The sequence below is a fragment of the Drosophila nasuta genome, chromosome 3, assembly GCF_023558535.2.
Source record: "Drosophila nasuta strain 15112-1781.00 chromosome 3, ASM2355853v1, whole genome shotgun sequence".
NCBI classification, from domain to species: Eukaryota; Metazoa; Arthropoda; class Insecta; order Diptera; family Drosophilidae; genus Drosophila; species Drosophila nasuta.
Genome location: NC_083457.1, coordinates 18,613,798 through 18,634,284, shown reverse-complemented (window position 1 = coordinate 18,634,284; position 20,487 = coordinate 18,613,798). Strand labels below are relative to the sequence as shown.

The 20,487-nt window shown below is 38.6% G+C and overlaps 1 protein-coding gene across 5 annotated transcripts in view; it reads right to left on the bottom strand.

Annotated features, from left to right (window-relative positions):
• Positions 1-20,487, bottom strand: part of LOC132791427 (syndecan) — a 141,411-nt gene that overhangs the window by 816 nt on the left and 120,108 nt on the right. For 2 of the 5 annotated variants that reach the window (XM_060800334.1, XM_060800333.1), the window contains exons 4-6: positions 5,997-6,117; positions 4,911-5,450; positions 530-700 (exon numbers count right to left, since the gene is read on the bottom strand). In XM_060800334.1, coding sequence (XP_060656317.1) covers positions 530-700; positions 4,911-5,450; positions 5,997-6,117 — 832 coding nt within the window. Of the gene's footprint in view, positions 1-529; positions 701-4,910; positions 5,451-5,729; positions 5,848-5,996; positions 6,118-20,487 lie in introns of those variants that run through there. The other 3 variants (XM_060800335.1, XM_060800336.1, XM_060800337.1) reach the window with 3 other exon arrangements.

Genomic DNA, 20,487 nt, shown 5'->3' with positions numbered 1-20,487 from the left:
GTTGAGCGCTTTACGTTCGTGAGGCTGTTCGTGAAGCGCTCTCCGAACATCGTACAACTACAGAGATGAGTGATGCTCGTAAAGAGAGGCTTAGTCAACACAAACGCTCTTTTCAATAATTTGTTTTCTTTTCAGTGCACAGTGGTAAGTTGAGGAACTTTGTGTCATTTGATCTTCTTGAAATTTTAAACATGAATAAAACCAAATATGAAGTTTTCTTTTAATTATTTTAGTTAGAATTAAGCTTAATTGTGCGTTTTAGCAATACGAATTTATTGAACTCCTTCGCCCACTTAAAATTTACAAAGCCAAGGAACCACGAAACTTCGCAACTTCGTGAATGAGCCGAGCAAAAGAGAGCAGAAAAAACTGTTCGTCGGCTGAGCACGAGTAAAATTTATGTGTGAACACTTCAATCGGTGGCTCTCGGATTCTTTGCTCAAAGTCTAAGAGCGAAGCATTTATTTTGCGACCATACTAATGGGTCAAAAGTTATTTGCGAGCTATGATTACCAGTCGTTAAACTTACCAGCCAAGATGCCAGGCTGCGCAAAGAAGCTTGTCGTGCGATCCTCCTCGCTCATGATGACCACCTCGCTATTGCCGCCGGGCCTGTGCTCAACGATTTTCGTGTCTGTCGGCTGGCTATTGATATTGTTGGGGTCCAATTCGTGGAAGTTGGTGCTGACGCTGCCACCCGCTGTAATTAATGTTGCAAATGAGATATGCGGCGCTTAGTAATCAGGCATTTCGATGATGTGTGTGTGTGCGAAACGTGCAACAAAACACAAAGATATTACGTATACGTATAAAAACCAGTGTCCATTGAGTTCAGTATTGTGAGTAGTGTGAGTGAGTGTAAAGTGTGTGTTAATGAGCTGATGAATACGTGTGTGTGTGTGAGTGTGAGTTTATGCAATATTTACAAGGCTTTTTTCGTGGATGTCTCTACTAAGTACGTTGTTAGTTCGTTAAACTTCTCTTAACTACTTTAATCCAACAGATTTGACAATTTCTATAGCAGCTACAAATTTCTGCTGGCAACTCATTTCGCGCCTAATGAGCAGCTTTTCTGTCCCCCAATTGTTCTACTTGTTGTTCTTGCCATAATGAAAAAACTTTTGTCACAAATTAGTTTCGGTATTGGAAGGGAGAGAAAAAGCCTCAAGACATAAAAACAAAAAAAAACAAGAACAACAAAAATTGAAGACTCTGAGGCAAAGTTTTATTCCTCACATTTGCAGTTCATTCCGCTTCTGTTGACCCAATTGGGGGCTTGGCAAATTTTCTGACTTTGCATTTGCATATATTTGACCTGCCTCAACGTTGAGAGGCACTCGCAAAACACATGACTAACGAAATTTAATGCCAATTAGCAGTCAAACAAATGATTTTTAATTAATTTAATTGCCATTTAGCCCCAAACAGCATGTGCTTCTATCTGTTTTTGGCTTTGTTCTGCCTGCCTGCCTGCTCTCAACTCTATTGGTCCTTGAGCTTTTCCAGGAACTGCTGATATGAGCTTAAGACAAACATATTGCTTGTTTAGCTATTGTACATTCTTTTGCTGCTGCTTCTGCTGCTGCTGAACGTCAATATACAACAAACAAATATACAAACAGAGCACATATTTGGAGAGTACATAAACCTTATCACACGAGGGTTGTTCTAGGTATAATGGGCTAAGCTTGTGAGAAGAGTTTGCAAAGACTACTACCGAAATGTTTCTTATTTATAGTAGATCCTTTGACTTAGAAATGAGAAGGTAAGATGTAAGAAAACTATAGTCGAGTGTGCTTAATACCTGCTACCCATTTCGACAAATATACAAATATATAATGTATAGTATATAAAATACTAAAGTATACCGAATCCTGTATTTGGTATATCAATATTTTACTCCATTCAAAATATACGGTAGAATACAAAATATACTAGATTGTCAGCCAAACAAGGACAAGGCTATATCGTCTCGACTGTTGACGCTGATCAAGAATATATATACTTTATGGGGTGGGAGATATTTACATTTCCTGCAAGCACAAATTTATGATACTCCTATGTGTAGCGGATATACAAATTGATTGTTCTTTTAACAGTCTAGTATTTCTATTTTATATGGTTATATGAAATCCTAGGCTCTATTTGAAAGTGTATGAGCCAAGTAGAATAATATTCTAGGCAGCTTCGATATTAAAGTGCATTGATAATATAAATGTGGTTGGCTTCTTTCAAAGTTGGTTTCTAAAATGGATAAAGCTCTAAATGTGCAACATAATTTCGATTGGTTTTCTTAAAAGTTGGTTCTTAAAATGATGTTGGATGCCTCATTGCTAAATACTCGGGCTAATTGTGTAAAATATAATGCAAACATTTTAAATTTAGTGATTTCCAACTTAGTACTTTCAACTAAATTATGGACTTTTCTTGTATATCTAGTTATATTTCGATTGAACCTACTAAATGTCCATTTCCAAATTAATGCTTTCATCTAAATTATGGACTTTTCTTATAGATCTAGTTATAGTTCGATTGAATCTAATAAATATTAATTTAAAATTAGTACTTTGATCAAAATTATGGATATTTTTCTAATATATGTATATAGTTATAGTTCGATTAAATCTACTAAATATCCATTCCCAACAAAGTGCTTTCATCTAAATGTTTGCATTTTCTTATAAATATAGTTTCATCTATTCAAATTTATAACTTTCTATTACTAATGTATCTACCCTCGCTGAACATATGTGTGCCTGAGCTTCCTGTTTGCCTAACCACTTCATTGTGCTGGCCAAATCAAAGCTTCATTGAAGTGAAATTTGGCATATTAATTAGGATAAACAATGCCAGCGGCATTTGTATAAGCCCAACCCAAAGTAGAGTCATTGTATAGGTATGAGTACCCGTACTCGTACTCATACTCATTCTCATACTCATACTTATACTCATACTCCTATTCGCATGTGTTTAAGCGGAACAATCAGTTCGAGTGTTTGTCTGTTGTTGTGTGCTTCACTCGCGAGTAGAGCTTAAGCAATTCCTTTGATATAAAGGGCCATTGAGAAGTGGGCGTGGCTCGAGCACATCAATAAATATTTGCTTTAAAAGACAAAGCAACTCGAGGTCAAATGAAGTTGACTTTGGCTGCCGCTTGATTTACACCAAAAAAGTAAAATACAACTTTAAAGTGCTGTGCTTAAATTATTTGCCAGCTAGATTGTTTGTGTGGGCGGGGAGGTGGGCGTGGTTAAAATGGTGGGCTGTATAAAATGGTGATTGTCAAAGGCAAGTCACACACGCAGAAAAGGCACTAAACGCCAACGCGTCGTATGAGCAACAAACAATGTGGCAACTATGGAGACTAAGGCCAGAAAGATGAAGAGAGAGTGAGATCAGTTGGTTGTTTGGTTGCTTGGTTGCTTTGCCAACGCCAGAGTTCAGTGATTTTTCATGTGAAGTGCCCCGTGAAGTGTTTTCCACTCGATGCTGCGATGCCAGGCGTCAAATCAGTGCAAAGCTTAGTGAATTTTTCCCCAGAAGCTTGGAGAAGCAGTTCTGACAGTAAATCTACTGCCAAGGGGAAAACTGTGTATGTGTCTGTGTGTGTGTGTGTGGCAAGTATGTGTGCGTTAATGGAACTTTACTCGTTTGGCCCTCAGCTAAACAACAGACTGAATTGCAAACCTTGTGTGAGGCGGCTCTAAAGCCAACGACGAAATGGCATCCATTGATTGAGTGGATTTATTTCCCACTGCAAGCCAGCTGAATCGATTCAGTTCGATTCGATTCGATTGTTTGTTTGTTTGTTTGTTTGTTTGTTGACTTATCAGCTCAAATGACAGCAATACCCATTAATTAATCCCGATTTTCAACTTTTAAACCACCCAAAAAAAAAAAGTTGAGACAAAGATTCTTAAAGTTGTGCTTTAAGCACATGAATGATGTGAATGATTGCGAGTGATGCAAGATACTGTGTGAATGATAAATGTGAAAAGTTTCGTATAAATTTGCTGAAAAGTGGTTCGTAGGACATTTTTGTTGAGGATAAAGTTTTGATTATGTGTTTTTCATTTTTTTTGCATGGGAAAGTTTGACCCGCGACAATGATTCAGCTTGGGTTAAAACGCGAGACACAGTGAGGAAGACACAGAGACACATTGATGTGAGACGAAGAGAGAGAGAGAGACAGTCAGAGAGTGAGAGAGAATTGCAGCAGCTGTGACGTCAGGCGACACCTAAATCTAAACTAAACTGAATTTGTACTGAAAATCAAATGTCAATGAAAATAAAAGCACTTAAGATACGATTTTAATCTGCTCCATTAGGTTAAGAGACTCATATTGTGTGGAAATACAAATAAAAATGTGTTGAATTAAAGTCAAAATATACTTTGTTGGATTAATTTAAACTACATACATAAATAAAAGCAAATACCAAAAGCAATTTGCTAAATAAATAAAGCAACCAAACATCCAGCTCGACGACAATGATAACAATGCAGTGACAAATGCAAATTCCAAGGCCTCGAGTTATGCAATGAATGCGTCGATTTTCACATCACATTGTTTTCATGTCGGTGGACTGGAAAATTGATAAGGCAAGCTTAAGAGAGAGGGTAGCAGAAAACCACCAAAAAAATAGAATAAAATTCAAGCTACAGAGCAAGAAATTTGCAGTGCAGTTGACAAATAAATAACACAAAATAATATAAAGGAAAAACATGCGTCAAAGGAAGAAAAAAACATAAAATGCAAAATACAAAATACAAGTGTGTAGAAAAAGAATGGAAGACAAAAGCAAAAGCAACAAATGATAGCAAGAAACGGAAACGCAACGATAACAAAACAAAACAATGATACATAAAGGAGAAATAAAAGTAAATAAGGATAAATGATAAAACCACTGACAGCCTGAGGAGGTGCGTTCCGTGCCTTCGTCCTTCTTATCAGTGATATCGGTGTATAGATCTTCTTCATCCTCGCCGCCATCCACATCGATGGTTTGTTCATCATTCTTATCCTCCTTGGGATGCGATTCAAGCTCGCCCTTATGATCGGGAACAATCAGATCATCGTCCTTAGTCACATGATCATCGCTATCATTGGTATCCTCTTTATCTTCATCGTCATCGTCATCTACGTCATAGTCATCGCTATCGTCATCGCCATCGCCATCGCCATCACCGCTGCCTTGCAAGGGTTCTTCCAGATCAAAACCGTCGTCATCCTCTTCAGGTTCGGGCAATGGAGGCGTGCGTTGTGTTGCGGTTTGGGATTTATTGAATGAGGAGTTGGGTGTGTCGATGATGGTCGGTTCTGTGGTGGTTGTTGTTGTTGTTGTTGTTGTTGAGGATGTGCTTGTGGAGGCGGTGGTGCTGCTGGTTGTGGTGGAGGTGGAGGAGGTGGTGGTACTTGTGGTTGTTGTTTGTGTTGTTGGTGTATGAGCTGCTGGATATAAAGATGTGTTTGTTGTTGTGTTTGAATTATTATGAAAACTATTGATGTCGATGTTGGTGTCGATGTTCTTGCTGTTGTTGTTGTTGTCGTCGTTGTAATTGCTTAAAATAATTGTAGGATTGATATTGCTTGGGTCTGAAATTTTTGTGGTGGGGGTGAAGGTTGTATTGTTGTTGTTGTTGTTGTTGTTGGAATTGTTGTTGGTATTGTTTGAGGAAGTAGATACGTTGGCATTAACTATAGTTGTAGTAAGACTAGCTTGATCTTTACCGATTGTGCTGATGTCACTACCACTGCTGATGATGCCGTTGTTGTTGTTGTTGTTGTTGATGTTGATATTATGATTATTGTTGGCGTTGTTGGTGCTACTACCAATGATGGTGCCACTATTCGCTTGATGATTATTATTATTATTATTAAGATTTATATTATTATTATTATTATTGTTGTTGTTCTTGTTGATGTCGATTTGATTATGATGGTTGACTCTACTCGAGATGAGGTCGTTGTTGTTGTTGTCGTTCGTATTATGCTTACTGTTTATGTGGCCACCGCCTTGCACTCGCGTATTATGATTATGATCGGTAATGGCGTCCTCGTCATCGGGTCCAAAGCCAGAGCCAGAATAGTCCGGATCCTTGTCTAGATCATCGTGTATCTAAAAATAAAGGTGAAACAAAGCGAAACGTTAAGGTTAAAACACAATTTCAAGTGCAATTCGCTTTTATCTGAAGCGAAGAAAAGAAATGAAAAGATAAGTGCTCTGCTCTGTGTGTGTGTGTGTGTGTGTGTGTTGGCATTCAGAGAGAAGCAGGTTAAGAACTGTTGCCTGCTTTTGTGCGCAACAAATGGCAACGATTTGCATTGAGAATTATGCGACTGTCATGTCCTTGACAGCATCGTGTACAATGGCCTAACCATGGAGACATAGAGACGCGGCGAGGCGGGGAAGGGGGCGTGATTGTGGTGTGGGCCATGTGGCATGCTTGGGGCGTGGCACAAACGGCATCTCCACACTCCACATAGACTCGGGGGACACATTTATATGGCCATTGTCTGACGAGGGGACTGTGACTACTGTGAGGCTGCGGCTTTCATGCCTTCAATGCGGTCTCTGCGGTTTATTTGGACACAAACACACACATACGCACACTTGAAAGCGTTGCCAAACAAAGACACAATGGCACAACAAACTGTGACCAATGATAATTGCCATGGCAAAGGATGCCACAGACGTCGACGACGACGTCGCTTGTTTATTTACTTTAATTTTGTCGCCGTTTGCTTTTCGCCATAAAAACTGGAGCAAGACAAAAGGCAAGTCAAGTTGAAAGCTTGGGAGTCGAGTCAGGACTCAAGTCTTGTGGACAGGACGGGACAGGACTTTTGCCCAAAAGCAACTTAATTGAATTTGTTCACGCGTTATGAAATGCCAACATGTTTACGTTTATTTTTATACTTATGAGCGCAGACAATAAACGCGTGTCGAGGAGGAGGACGAAAGCCACGCCCCATTGGCCGCCCCCCTAGACACGAATGACAACTGCCATCGCATACTTATTGACCATTAAGAAGGTGATAATAAGAACGCGTTAGTTGCAGCTGCTTAACTCTGAGATGGACTACGCTTTGCTATATCTACCTTGGCTGCTCTAGCATTTTCAGCTTCACAGCGATGTCAGAACATCGTGCACATTACTGAATAAGTTCGTTCTTTTTAAATCAGTGAACTAGTACGTTCGATTCCTTCGTTCCATTTTGTTCTCAACTCAGTTCATCGTTCTATTATCGTTCATTGTTCGATTTTCGTTCATTCTTTATTCTCGATTATAAATCACTTTGCTGACATTCTTCGTTCGATAATTTCAGAGAACTGAGACGTTCGATTACTTCGTTCCATTTTGTTCTTAACATAGTTCGATATCGATTCATTCATTCGATCATTAACCTTTCGATTTCGTTCATTGTTTATTCGCGATTATAGTTTATTTTGTTTACATTCTTCGTTCGATTATTTCAGTGAACTAAAACGTTCGATTACTTCGTTTGCTTTTGTTTTGAACACTGTTCATCGTTAGATTTCGATTATTGTTCATCGTTCGATTTCGCTCATTCTCGATTATAGATCATTTTGTTGTGGTTCTTCGTGTGTTAATTTTAAATTATTTTTATACCCGCTACCCATAGGGTAGAAGGGTATTATAACTTTGTGCCGGCAGGAAATGTATGTAACAGGTAGAAGGAGGCATCTCCGACCCTATAAAGTATATATATTCTTGATCAGCGTTAACAGCCGAGACGATCTAGCCATGTCCGTCTGTCCGTCTGTCCGTCTTTGTGTCTGTGTGTCTGTGTGTCTGTCCGTCCGTCCGTATGAACACCTAGATCTCAGAGACTATAAGAGATAGAGCTATAATTTTTTTTCGACAGCATTTGTTATGTTTGCACGCAGATCAAGTTTGTTTCAAATTTTTGCCACGCCCACTTCCGCCCCCGAAAATCAAAAAAATCGAATAACAAGCGTAATTTTAAAGTTAGAGTTGCGAATTTTGGTATATATAATAATAACTATAGTAGTTATGATTCCTGAAAATTTGGTTGCGATCAGATGAAAATTGTCGAAGTTATTAAAGAAATACTTTTGTATGGGCAAACACGTCTACTTACTAGGGTTGTTGCTTTAGATGACAATCTGGTATATTGTGCCGTCTATGGTATATTTTGAATGCGGTACTATATCAATATACCAAATATACTATTTGGTATATTTTTAGTATTTTTGCAGTATATTCGGTATATTTTGAGAAAATTATCGCAAAATATATTTCTTTTATTCAAAATGGGTAGCGGGTATCTCACAGTCGAGCACTCTCGACTGTTTTGGAGTTGTTGCCGTGCACACCACGTGCTGCCCCAACTCCATTTTGGTTTGAATTAGGGGTCTGTTTCTGGGCTTTCATTTTGGGTTTAACTGTGGAACGCGGAAAGTAGAAAGTGGGGCATTGACGCTCTGATTAGCATCATTGACGTACGAGTTTGCTCATGAGTTGTTCGGCCTGCATTCGACTGACTTCCTCCTTTTAGTCAACTCTTTGCCTTTGTGCCCCAAACTGGCTGACTGACTGAGCGAGTGAGTGACTCGCTTTTACTACTACACTGTTATTATGTATTATTATCGTTTGTTTGTCTCTGCTGTCTTTTTGTTGTCTGTTATTGTTGCTGTTGTTATTGCCTGTTGCTACGAGTTTTGCCGGCGCTTATCACTGTGCTTAACTCCTTATCGCAGGGGTTTTATCGTTGCGCCTGCCCTGATAAACTATTGTGAAGATAATAAGAAAATGGTGCTAGAGTTTTTGAAAATTGAGAGCTTGTCTTTTCATCAAATTATTTTTCATAATTACTGATACTAAATTTGAAGAAATGCAAGAAGTTCTAACTAATCATTTAATTTGATAATATGCAATTCTTGTTTGAAATGCTACAATCATTCTACAATCATCATGTATGCAATAGGCAGAAGAGACATCTCTGACCACGTAAAGTATATATATTCATGAACAGCGTCAAAAGTCGAGACGATATAACCATGTCCGCCTGTCTGTCTGTCCGTTTGTTCGTATAAACACCTTGTCCGTAAGCTTTTATTCTCAATGGGTAGCGGGTATCTCACAGTCGAGCACTCTCGACTGTCGCTTTCTTACTTGTTTTTATTTGATTTTAAGTAGACTATCATTTTATTTTTGTGATACGATATTAAAAAATTATGTTTTTCTTTATATAGAAAATTTAAGTAAAATAAATACACATTGTCCATTTTAATAATATTTCAACGCTTTAAATACAAAATGAGGGTTGTGCCATAATTTCAAATAGTTGAACCAAAGATAAAAACTGCAAATAGAGCGACATATCATATAAAGAGTGAACAACTGAACAATAATGAAACAACTGAACAAAAAATACGACCAGGCCTAACTTCTGCAGTTCGTTCACTTTACTAAATATGTAATTTTTGTTCGTTCTCACGTGCAAGCTTATCGTTGAGGCCAACTTGCTCAATGTTTTCATCAACTCAAGAAGAGTTACCGGACAGCTGCAGACGAAGCATCAGCAACATCGTCATAATCATCAACAACATGATTGTATTTATGGATCCAAGAGCAAACAAATTGAAAGCATTTGCTTCGTTAATGACCACTTTGCTCACAATTGCAATCCACTGGGATACCTGGAATTCAATGCTCTGTTCTCCACGCAATTTCCCAGAAAAGGTTGAGGTGAATTTTCTTCAAGCTTATTCTGTTTATTTTACTTTTTTTTTTGCTTTGCTATTCAAATCATTGTTATTTCGTTTAGACAGACGCAAGTAAAGCTGCTTTTGGCAAAATTCGGCATTTGCTGCATTACAAAAATCCTTGAAATAAGACCTCAAGGATTTGGCCCTAAACGTTCTTGACTTTTCAAATGTCGGTGCAAATCAAATTATTCGAAATATGTGTACATCAAATTCTATACAACGCATTTGGTATTTCTAATTTAAACAGTTGGATAAATTAAAATTAAACCCGCATTTGCCATAATTGCAAATGTTTCATTGCGAAACCGCATATAAAATGCGCTAATTGTATCCACAAATATCTTTATTGAAGCACACATATTCATTGTTCTTTTTTTTTGATTATCATAATTACAACAATGAACTCGTGTAACACACAAATATTTCTGGCATTAAATATTTCAGATTTGCACAATGAAATTCAAATAAATAACAGATGAGTTGTTAATAAAGTGGAAATTTAATCCCTTATAAGTGCAAAATATTCACAAACAGTTCGGATTAAATAATGCGTTCAGCATTAAGCTGTTAATCACTTTAGTTTAGTTCAGATTTCCGTGGATTTAAGGCAAAATGTAACTTGGCATTTAAGTTTAAAGCTCAAGGTTGAATCTCGTTCCATATTCCATAAAAATTCTTACAGCTTCTTAGAAATTCAGCTCATTAAAAAAACAATGTCTTCAAGCCAATTTTCGTATGCGGCAAGAGGAGCATTTAATGAAACGTGCTTTATTTTTCGTATTTTTAGAAGCCAGACAGCTGAGGAAGAGAGGGAACAGAGTGGAGTATGTATCGTAATTTGTTTTGGACACACACTCGACGTTAAAATCCAAACACTCACACACAAATTGAAAGCACACAAGCCGGCGGCTTTAAAGCTTTGCCAATCTAAAACATTACAAAAAAAATCAACAGCAGAAAAAAACAAAGTGTGTTACAAAAATTGCTCGTTTTACATGCTGATGGCGAAAATTTGTTTCGTGTTTATACCCCTTACATATAGGGAATAAGGGTATTATAACTTTGTGACTACAAGAAATGTAGTTTGTTATACATATTCTTGATCAGCGGCAACAGTCGAAACGATATAGCCATGTCTGTCTGTCTGTCCGTCCGTCTGTGAGAACACCTAGATCTTAGAGACTATAAAAGATAGAGCTATAATATTTTTCGACAGCATTTGTAATGTTCGGACGCAAATCAAGTTTGTTTTAAGTTTTGCCACGCCCACTTACGCCCCCTCGAAACGAAAAATATCGAATAACAAGCGTAAGGCAGAAACTAGAGTTGAGATTTTCGATACACACAATAATAACAACAGTATTTATGATTCCCAAGAATGTGATTGCAATCACATAGAATTTGTAAAAGATATTTAAGAAATGCCTTTTGCTTTGTTCTTAGTTGCTTTTACTGACAATCTGGTATATTTTGTATTCTCTGGTATATTTCAGTATCAATATACCAAATACAACCTTCAGTAGTAGTTTAGTATATTTTCAGTATATTAATTTGGTATATTTGTAGAATATGGTTTTACTGAAAATTGTTAGCAAGTATCTCACAGTCGAGCACACTCGACTCTAGCTTTCTTAGTTGTTTTTTTTTGTTGTTTTGGTTTTGTTTCTTGTTTTGCACGTTTGTTGCCAAATTTAATTAAAATATTTTTGCGTTTCAAAAATTGTATTATTGCGTAACACTGCGGGCCACATTTTTATGGCCCCCATAAATTGCACACACATACAAACACACACACGCGCACGTTCGTTGCATTTGGACAGTGCTATGTAGAAGACATTTGGTCAGAAGTGGCTCATAAAGCATAACTGAATGTTGGCTACACAATACATTACTCGTGTTGTTTTTTGTGCTCCCTCTTTATCGCTTGCCTGCAGTTTATTTAAAATGTTTTTCAAACGCCATTTGTAGCACACTCACTCGCTGTTCATGCCCCGCGGTTGCGGCTCGCTTTGTGCCACGACTGACTTTGTGTGTCGCTTTTGCCGCTTGATTTATGCAGCAATTAGCAAAGAGGCGGGCGTAGCAAACTGTGGGCGTATCGTTGTTGCTTCTTTGCTACCGAGTTCATAGCTTACAGTTGAACTGTTGCTCACGTGGCTGTTGCAACTTTAATTGCCTTGTTTGCCTGCTGATGCTGCTGATGCTCTAGCTGCTTCTCTCGCTAGTGGGCCACATTCGTTGCCTACTTTTCAGCGCTCTTAAATAAGTTGCAGCAGCGCGTTAGCAAATTGCACTTTCATAGTTGCGGTTACGCTTACTTAGAGACGCCTTTTTGGCCATGGCACTTGGCTCTTGGCTGCTGGCCTCATTAAACGTGGCCCGAAAACTTTTACGATCGATAAACTGTAGCAAGCAAGCGATGCCGATGTTGCAGCGCGCTGCAACTGTAAATTTTATGCTATAAATTGCTATGTTAATAAAACATGAGCTGTGCTGGATGCTGCAGCAATATGGGTCATGCATGAATTTAAATGATGTCATTTGAACGTTGCCGCCGCTGCCACCTGCAACAGCGCAACATCGGTGGCAACATCGGTGGCAACATCGCTGGCAGTAGCAGCTGCTTTGCCTTTTAGTCCGCTTAATGGCGCTGACTTTAATATTTTTCGCATTAAATTTGCATTTGCATTTCCAACCAGCAGCAGCAGCTGGTGCTGCAACTGCAACTGCTGCCGGCCAACGTGGCGTATGCTTGACACCATTTATGATATATGCCAGAAGCAGCAGAAGAAGAAGAAGAAGTATCAAATATGCAAATGCTCGCAAGCATACAGCAAACGGCATACGAATTCTGCATTTAACATATAAAGTTAATATCACACCAAGAGCAAAAAAAAAAGGCAGCTAAAGCGTTTAAGGACTTCTTTGGCAGTTTCAAGAACATTGCGGCAACTTTTCGTGAATTTCAAATTTCATTTAAAGTTGGGCAAGTCAAGCGAACAAAATTAAGAAAAATACACGAGCGAACACAAGAACAAGGAAATTCTTTGCCTTAATGAAAATAATGAAAAAAGCAAAAGTAAAATTGCAACGAAAACTGAAAAAAAAAAGAAAAGCGAGGCGAAACAAAAGGCAGGCGCAGTGGAAAAACTGGCAACAAACAACCTTCAAGCAGCATAATGAGCGTCAAATTGTGTCAGCGCAAAAGAGTATTAAAAAGTAGTACAATCTTTTATGCGCATGTTTATTTAAGATTGCATCTTTAAAGCTGCACAAATATACGCTCAATCTGTTGTTTATATGCTTAACAATAATTGCATCGCTTTAATCACATAACGATCGAAGCGTAGCGTAAAGAGCATTCAAGCAGTCGGCATTGACGTGACTTGCTTCTGCTTTGGCATTTCTTTGCTTTGGGCAAACAAGAGCAGCACACAACACAGAACACAGCACACAGAACGCAGAGGGCAAAGCCGAGCACTTGCCTTGTCGAGTTGCCCTTGCTTTTGCCTTTGCCCCCTTAAGGGGCAAGTTACTGACTGTGCTGCATAATTAATGCATGCGAAATTCAATTTCGAGTGTGTTTTTTGCCCTTTTCCATCTCATAAATAGACACACACAAAAAGCAAACTACCTCCTTCTCTGCGCTGTCTCATTCTCTCTCATTCTCAATTGGCCGTGAAGCACGAGGCTGAAGCCTGCCCCAAACTTGGCCCATTGAAAGCTTTACAAATGTATTAAAACTAAGCACAGCGTCATTTCATTTGAACTGCCTTTGCGCTGTTGCTTTTTCTGTTTAAGTTTCTAAATTGCTGTTGTTCTTGTTGCTGTTGTTGTTGTTGTTGTTGATGTTGTTGTTGTTGTTGCCGGTTGCCTGCCTCTCGTTATTTGGGCCATTTTGTAAACTTAACGCATGAAAATGTTGTGTCAAAGTTTTGCGTGGAAAGTTTTGGCTGCTGTCAGTTTTCGGTTGCAAGTTACGAGTTTCTTTCTAACGAGTAAATTGTCGCTTTGACAAGGATGCCTCTTGTTGCAACATTTCGCAGTTTGTTTTGTTTGTTTGTGCAACTCGTATGCTACACCAATAACAACTCTGCACAACTGGTACATTTCAATTTTTTCTACGTATTTCACAATTCTGTTGTTGTTTTCTCTACCCTCCCCCTCCCCCCTCTCATGTCCAAGTGGCCAGTTTGCTATTCTAGTTGTTGTTGCTGCTGCTGTTGTAGGAAATGCTTTTTGCAAAAACTTTTGTGCATTCTGTGGGGCTTTGCGAATGTGGTCAATGGTCGATCCAGCTGCCAACTTACACAAAGCATAGACAAGCTTGGCCACAAGCCCGTTCGAATTCTCTAGCCGCCAGCCGCCAGCTGCTGTTCGGTTCAGTTTGGATCTCTCTGTTGGATTCGGCATTTACTTTACTTTACTGCATTGCATTGCATTGCATTGGGCAGTTCAATTATAGCCAAGGCCAGTTGCCCATCAAATTCTAATTTATTTACATGCATTTGACCACAGCACAACGCAGCAGGAGCTTAGATGTTGCTCCAGCTGCAGCTGCAACGCATTTGCGGCAAGGATAACTGAGAGCTTATTTGCTCAACCAAATTGCGTTCTTCAACATACATACATACATATCTTGGGTTAGGTTACAGTTCAGTTCAGTTGTTGGCCCAGTTTACAGTTTCTTTCGCTTGCCTTTTTTTGCTGTCCTTTTTTTCCTTCGTCCTTAGCAATTGCCCATTTACATTTAGATTGAGGCGTAATGCAATCAAATGACCAGAAGCAATATCATATCGTACATATGTATGTAAGAATGCTCGTTATATATAGATATATGCCGTGTCTATAGGTTTTTCGGGTCGCCTCATTTGGCTTATATTAAATTTGCATTATGCTTGGACTTTCCCTTTGCCTACTTTCTTCTACTCTCTTCTACCTCTAAATCCGAGGTAAATAATTGCTTTTTAAATGGGCGACAGTAAATTGAAAAAGTTTTTGGGCCAGTTGCGGTCGAGGAACTACACCTAAATATCAATTGCACATTACACAAGTTCGCTGGCTATAGAAAACTTTTACTTTTCGCGATAACAATATGCATTCTACAATTCAACAATTGTGTGGCGCGAAGTGTGGCAAGTGCTGTTGTCGCGGCCTTGTTGGCAACTGCAATAGTTCTGTGTGGCACACTTTGGCAAGTTGTTGTTGTTGTTGTAATACCCTGGGCTTCAACGATAAGAGTGTCATATATTATTATGGGGATGTAGAGGTCTGGCTTAGTTGTAATTTATTCAGCAGCAGACAAGTTAAAGTTTTGACTTTAAACTGGTCTGCAACTTTAAGCGATTTATCTTATTAAAGGAGTGTGAAATAGTTTTAGTTGTTATTTTATAGTTTTGAAAAATATTGTACGACATTCACATTTCATTAATCATTTTTATAATCTCTTTTTATTACTTGTTCTTACGTATCGATAATCTGCTCTTAGTATTAAAATATCATTTTCGTTTATGTACTTGTTCTTACATATCGATAATTTGAGTGAGCATCGATACATTAATTTACATGGTGCGGTAACCAGTTTAGTATTAATATATCGATTTCGTGTTTTTACTTGTCTTTACGTATCGATAATTTAAATACGTTAAATTACATATTGTGATAGCCCGTTTAGTATTAAAATATCGATTTTGAAGTTAAATCAAACTGCGATAATTTGGCTGATGAAGAAAAGAAATACAAAAAAAAAAAATGCAGAAAATATTCTTTCTCTTGATATTAAAGAACAACTCATTTAGAAAACAGTGGCTGCAATCTGTGATTTCTTTAAGTAGTTTTGCTGTAACTTCTCCGGCATAATTATAGACAAATTATAGTGAATTTGCCAGTTAATTGCAAGTGTGCTAATACACTAATTGCATTAGGAATTTGCCTTTCGCTTTGCTGGGTATCTCGCCGTCAAGTGCTAATTATATGTCTTCATTTTTGGGGCATGCTATGTTGTGAGAGCTGCTTCTCTAGCTACCTAGCTGTCGCTGTCCTTGTTGCCGTAGTTATTGTTATTGCCATACAAGTAGTAGTTATTGTTGTTGTTGTTGTCGGCATTGTGTTGTTGGCATAATTTGGCACTTAATTGGCAGTTTGTTGCCTCTGCTGATGCTGCCGTTGCTGTTGCTGCATTTGCATCGCTTCGCCTCCTGTTGCCAGACAAGGCATGAACATTTATCAAGCTCAGGGTTGCTGTCATCGTGCTGTCTCTGTGTAAGTGTAACTGTGTGTGTGTGTGTTTCTCTCTCAGCTCAGTTGTCAGCTTCCGTTTTGTTTCTGTGCAATGTTTTGCAGCGCGTCCTTGGACATTATATTTTTTTTGGCATTGCACGTCAACCGGAAAAGGGAAATACGCAAATTTGCCCATTCGATGGGACGGATTCTTTTCCCGGACTTTTATCACGCGCCGACTTCGGCTTATTGCTGATGAGCTGTGTGGTCTGCCAACTTGATTTATTTCTTGCACGTTTTCTCTCTCTCAATCTATCTTTTTATTTGCTGGAATTCGAGTCTTGAGCAGGGCTGCGGCTTTAATCGCTTGCTTTAAGCTTTTAATGCGCTTTTCGTGTTGCCTCACGCAATTTCGTCGACCAGCTAGCGTTTTTGACACAATTTTACTGCCCTGCCTCCCAAAACCATCTTAAACACACCCAAAAACGAACAAAAAATTGCCAACGCAGCATTGGTGTGGCATCGTCATCATCATCATCAGCGTTGTCATCATCATAACCATCGTCAGCATCATCATGAGCTGTTTTTACTGTTGCTACTCTCTCTCTCTCTCTCATCTGCGAACAGAAAATCAATAACCGCACCCAGGCGGCAGTCGTCTTGTTATTTTTTTTTCTACTCTGTTTGCTGCTTTGCTCATTGCCCCATTGCCCATTGCCCATTTAGGCTATCAGAGTCGCACCTCTTGTTCGCAGCACCTCTTGCCTCATTCCCTTTGCGCATAAAGTAACTGTCTGTTGGCTTTTTTTTATGCGAGAGCAAATTATGAACGCAAATTATGGATAAGAGCACTGAATCTCCATCTGAGCAAACAAACAAATCCCAAACTCCAACTCCAACTCGAATTTCCACTTTACATACACACACACACGCATACATACACAGCGCTGTTGGATTTTTGAGGCCGCGCCTAAAAGTATGCCACGCTTCTGATTGCAGCCAGAATGGCATAAAATGCAATTTATGCGGCACATTTTTCCAAAGCTTTCAACTTCTTAACTTAACTGAGCACTAATTGCGGCGCAGCTGCTGCCAGCTTGCAACTAACAGCATAATTAATCCTCTTTAAGGGTTAATGCCCCAAAAAAGCGAACTGAGGATTATGCCCTTGGGTCATCTGCCATCAGCCATCAACCATCAGGCTGTTGCTTGCTGCTTGTGGTTGTGTGGCTTGGGCTTGTGCTTATCTTTTGCTGTTTGCCTTTTCGTGTTGCTAATCAAAAATAATCAAAGCCATCAAAGTTTGCGGCCAAAGTTAATCGATAAAATGTAACAAAAGTGAGGTTAAGGTGTGGCCACAGCAACAGCAGCAGCACTTTCCACAAACTCTATGCACTTTTTGAATATTTTGCAGCTAATAAGACAACATTTTCATTACACATTCTGCCATCCACTAAACTTGCCAGCTTATGGGTGTGGCGTGTATGTGTGTGTGTGTGTGTGTGACCAAGGATGCAAGACTCGGTTGCTAGCATTAACGCTATTCATGTTGCTGTGGCTGCTGCTGCAATTTAATTGCAACACCAGAGATACGCTTGAAGAAGAAAGGAAGTGAGAGAGCAAATGAGAAGCATGTGCAAAGAAGCAAAAGCAGCTTTAGTTTCTTTTGCACTCATGGCACATCATTAAAACTGTAATGTGACAATTTTTGTAATGGGCGTGGCTCAGTCAATTGCAAAACGCTTAGAATTGTCTGGTGTCTGTCAAAGAAGAGCTGCGAATAATTGCAACTAAAACCCAATTGCCATGAAACTTGACTTCAGTGTTTTATTTTAATTCGTTTAAGTCAGCAGATAAGCTGCAAATTTAAAATGCATGCATTAAATATTCACTAGTATTTACCTATTGACTAAGTCTTGTCTTTAATACTACCAAAATATAACTCATTAGTAGAACAGATTGCATAAGCTGGCCATAGAATTGTATTGAAATATGCATAATTAAAATTCCTATCGATGCACTCAAAACCCATACATATCATTTATTCAAGTAAATATTTTGACAGCGTATTGTTTCGACTGATGAATGTGAACCGCATTGTTGTGGCAGCTGTGTTTGTTTATACGAAATGTGTCTGCCTGTGTGTGTGTGTCTGTGTGTGTGTGAGGCAACCAAAATAAATGGTCTTGTGTTCTCTCTCTATGCTCTCTATACTCTGTGGTTGCATTCAAATGGCAGAGGAGCAGCACAGCAAAATGGAAGAAGTAGGTGTATGTGCACGCCTCGGCTTGTGGCGCCTCGAAATGCTGCATGCGGCATGCAATCAACGCTCGGTGCACGTATGAAACAAATGTAATTAACTTTCAAGCCATAGCAACATTTTGTGGCATGTTGCAGCTGGGCGAACTGTGCTGAATAATTCATGGCATTAAGACAAGTTGCTTGACCCAGCTGAAGCATCAAAGCAACAGCAACAGCAACAGCATTTGACTTTAAGAAGCAAAATGGCAGCAGGTTCAACAAACTGCGTCACGTTGCGCCTAAAAGCATGCAACGTTCTCAAGTGTGCGGTTACAAGATGAGGCAATAGACGAAGACGACGACGACAACGAGGATGCTGGCTCTGATGCTGACAAACGACAAATGCCAGTTAAAAAGAGGAAAGAAATAAGTATTTCACTGAGCCAGAGCAATAGTCGTCAAGGGAAAGAAAAGTGTGTCCCACAGCAGAGTAGCAAAGTACAACTGCAAATGGATGCAGAGTACCGTTGGCACACGAGTGCCAGCAACCAGCAACCGAAGCGTTGACTAACGAGCGCCTGTCTAAACTCTATGCATGAGAAATGCCTAAGAACACGATATATATATATGTAGACATATTGCGAGCCAAGATGCAAGACGAATACATATCCTATTCGAATTTATTGCGAGTGAGCAGTACAAATATTTACTGGTTAAATAAATTACAGTCTAGTATAGCAAATAAATAATGTGTGTCGAGTAATCTTAATTGAATTGAATATTAAATTCTGGAATATATTTTAAAATGTTTGCTTACAAGCAATCTTTATTAAAACTAATAAATGCAAGTCACGAAATTAGACTTAGCAATTCAAATCAGCAATTTACTTGTTACATAAATTACATTCGATATATTAGCAAATAACTAAATGTTTGTCAATACTACGGAAAAAATATATTCCAGATTTAATTAGCAAACATTGTTGGTAAAGAAATTCTAGAATATATATTTCTTTATTTGCCTAACATAACTTTAATTCGAGAATTAAAAATTATACTTGTACTCATAGTAATATTTACATGTTGGCTGAAAATTCAGTATATTTTGTACTCTATAGTAGATTTTAAATCTAGTCCAATATAAATATACACTTTAGTATATTTTGGAAATATTTTAAGAATATGGCATATTTTTGACTTTACAGTATATTTTGAATGTTACTACATTTTGAATATAAACATCGACATATTTTAGTATTTTGCGGTATTTATAGTATAATTTGAATGTTGCACAATATCGATACAGACTTTAGTATAATTTAGTATCTTGCGGTATATTTTAAGAATGCGGTATATTTTGTACTCTATAGCAGATTTGAATGTAGTACAATATCAAAACGTGGTATATTTGCGGTATATGTGAAAATATGGATTTATTGAAATTAGGTAGTGGGTATCTTCTTGTTTTCATTTATTTAAGGCACTACTATTTTAAGTCAAATTTTGGCAAATCAATTCTGAAATATATTTTTTTATTAGAAACTTAACTACAATCTTTATTAAAATATGTTACATAAATGTAAGACAGCAAATTCCAAAATATTTTAATCAAATTCATTAATAACTTTTTTGCCTAATTTATATGCTTTGGAATATGATGTTTAAAGCCAGCCAGCATCTTCCACAGGGTGTGGCAAAAATGCTGCAACAAGAGAGCTGGCATTTGAAGTTTTAAATTGTTGCCAGAGCCGCAGCAATAAGAGGCAGCTGCAACAGCAGCGTAGCAACTGAAACTCAACTCAACTGAACTGCACTCAAGTGTTGGGCAAGTCGAAGTTGAAGGCGAAGTTGAAGTCATAGTCGAAGGCGAAGGCAAAGTCGAAGTAGATGTCGAAGTTGCTGTCAGTCAGTTCGTCCTTGCCGTGCTGGCATAATTGAAGTCCCAGCTGTAACCCTGTGTGTGTCCCTTCCCACAGGAATTACATGTTCGCCTCACTGACTAACTGCCTGCCTAGCTGACTGTTTGCCTAGCTGCCTTCAGCATTTGCAATTCAAAACGTTGTCGGCTTTGCGTTTGAAGTGCATCTGCAATTTGAGTTTTGGGGCTTTCAAGTGCCTGAGCACTGTGCACTGTGGCACAAAACGTAGCACTAATTGAAGTGGCAGTCGCTTCAATGCAGCCATTCAGCAAACGTAGCGTAAACATTGCCACGTTTGTTTTTAATTAAGCAGCCAATGAGTCTTGCTTTTGCTACACACACACACACACAC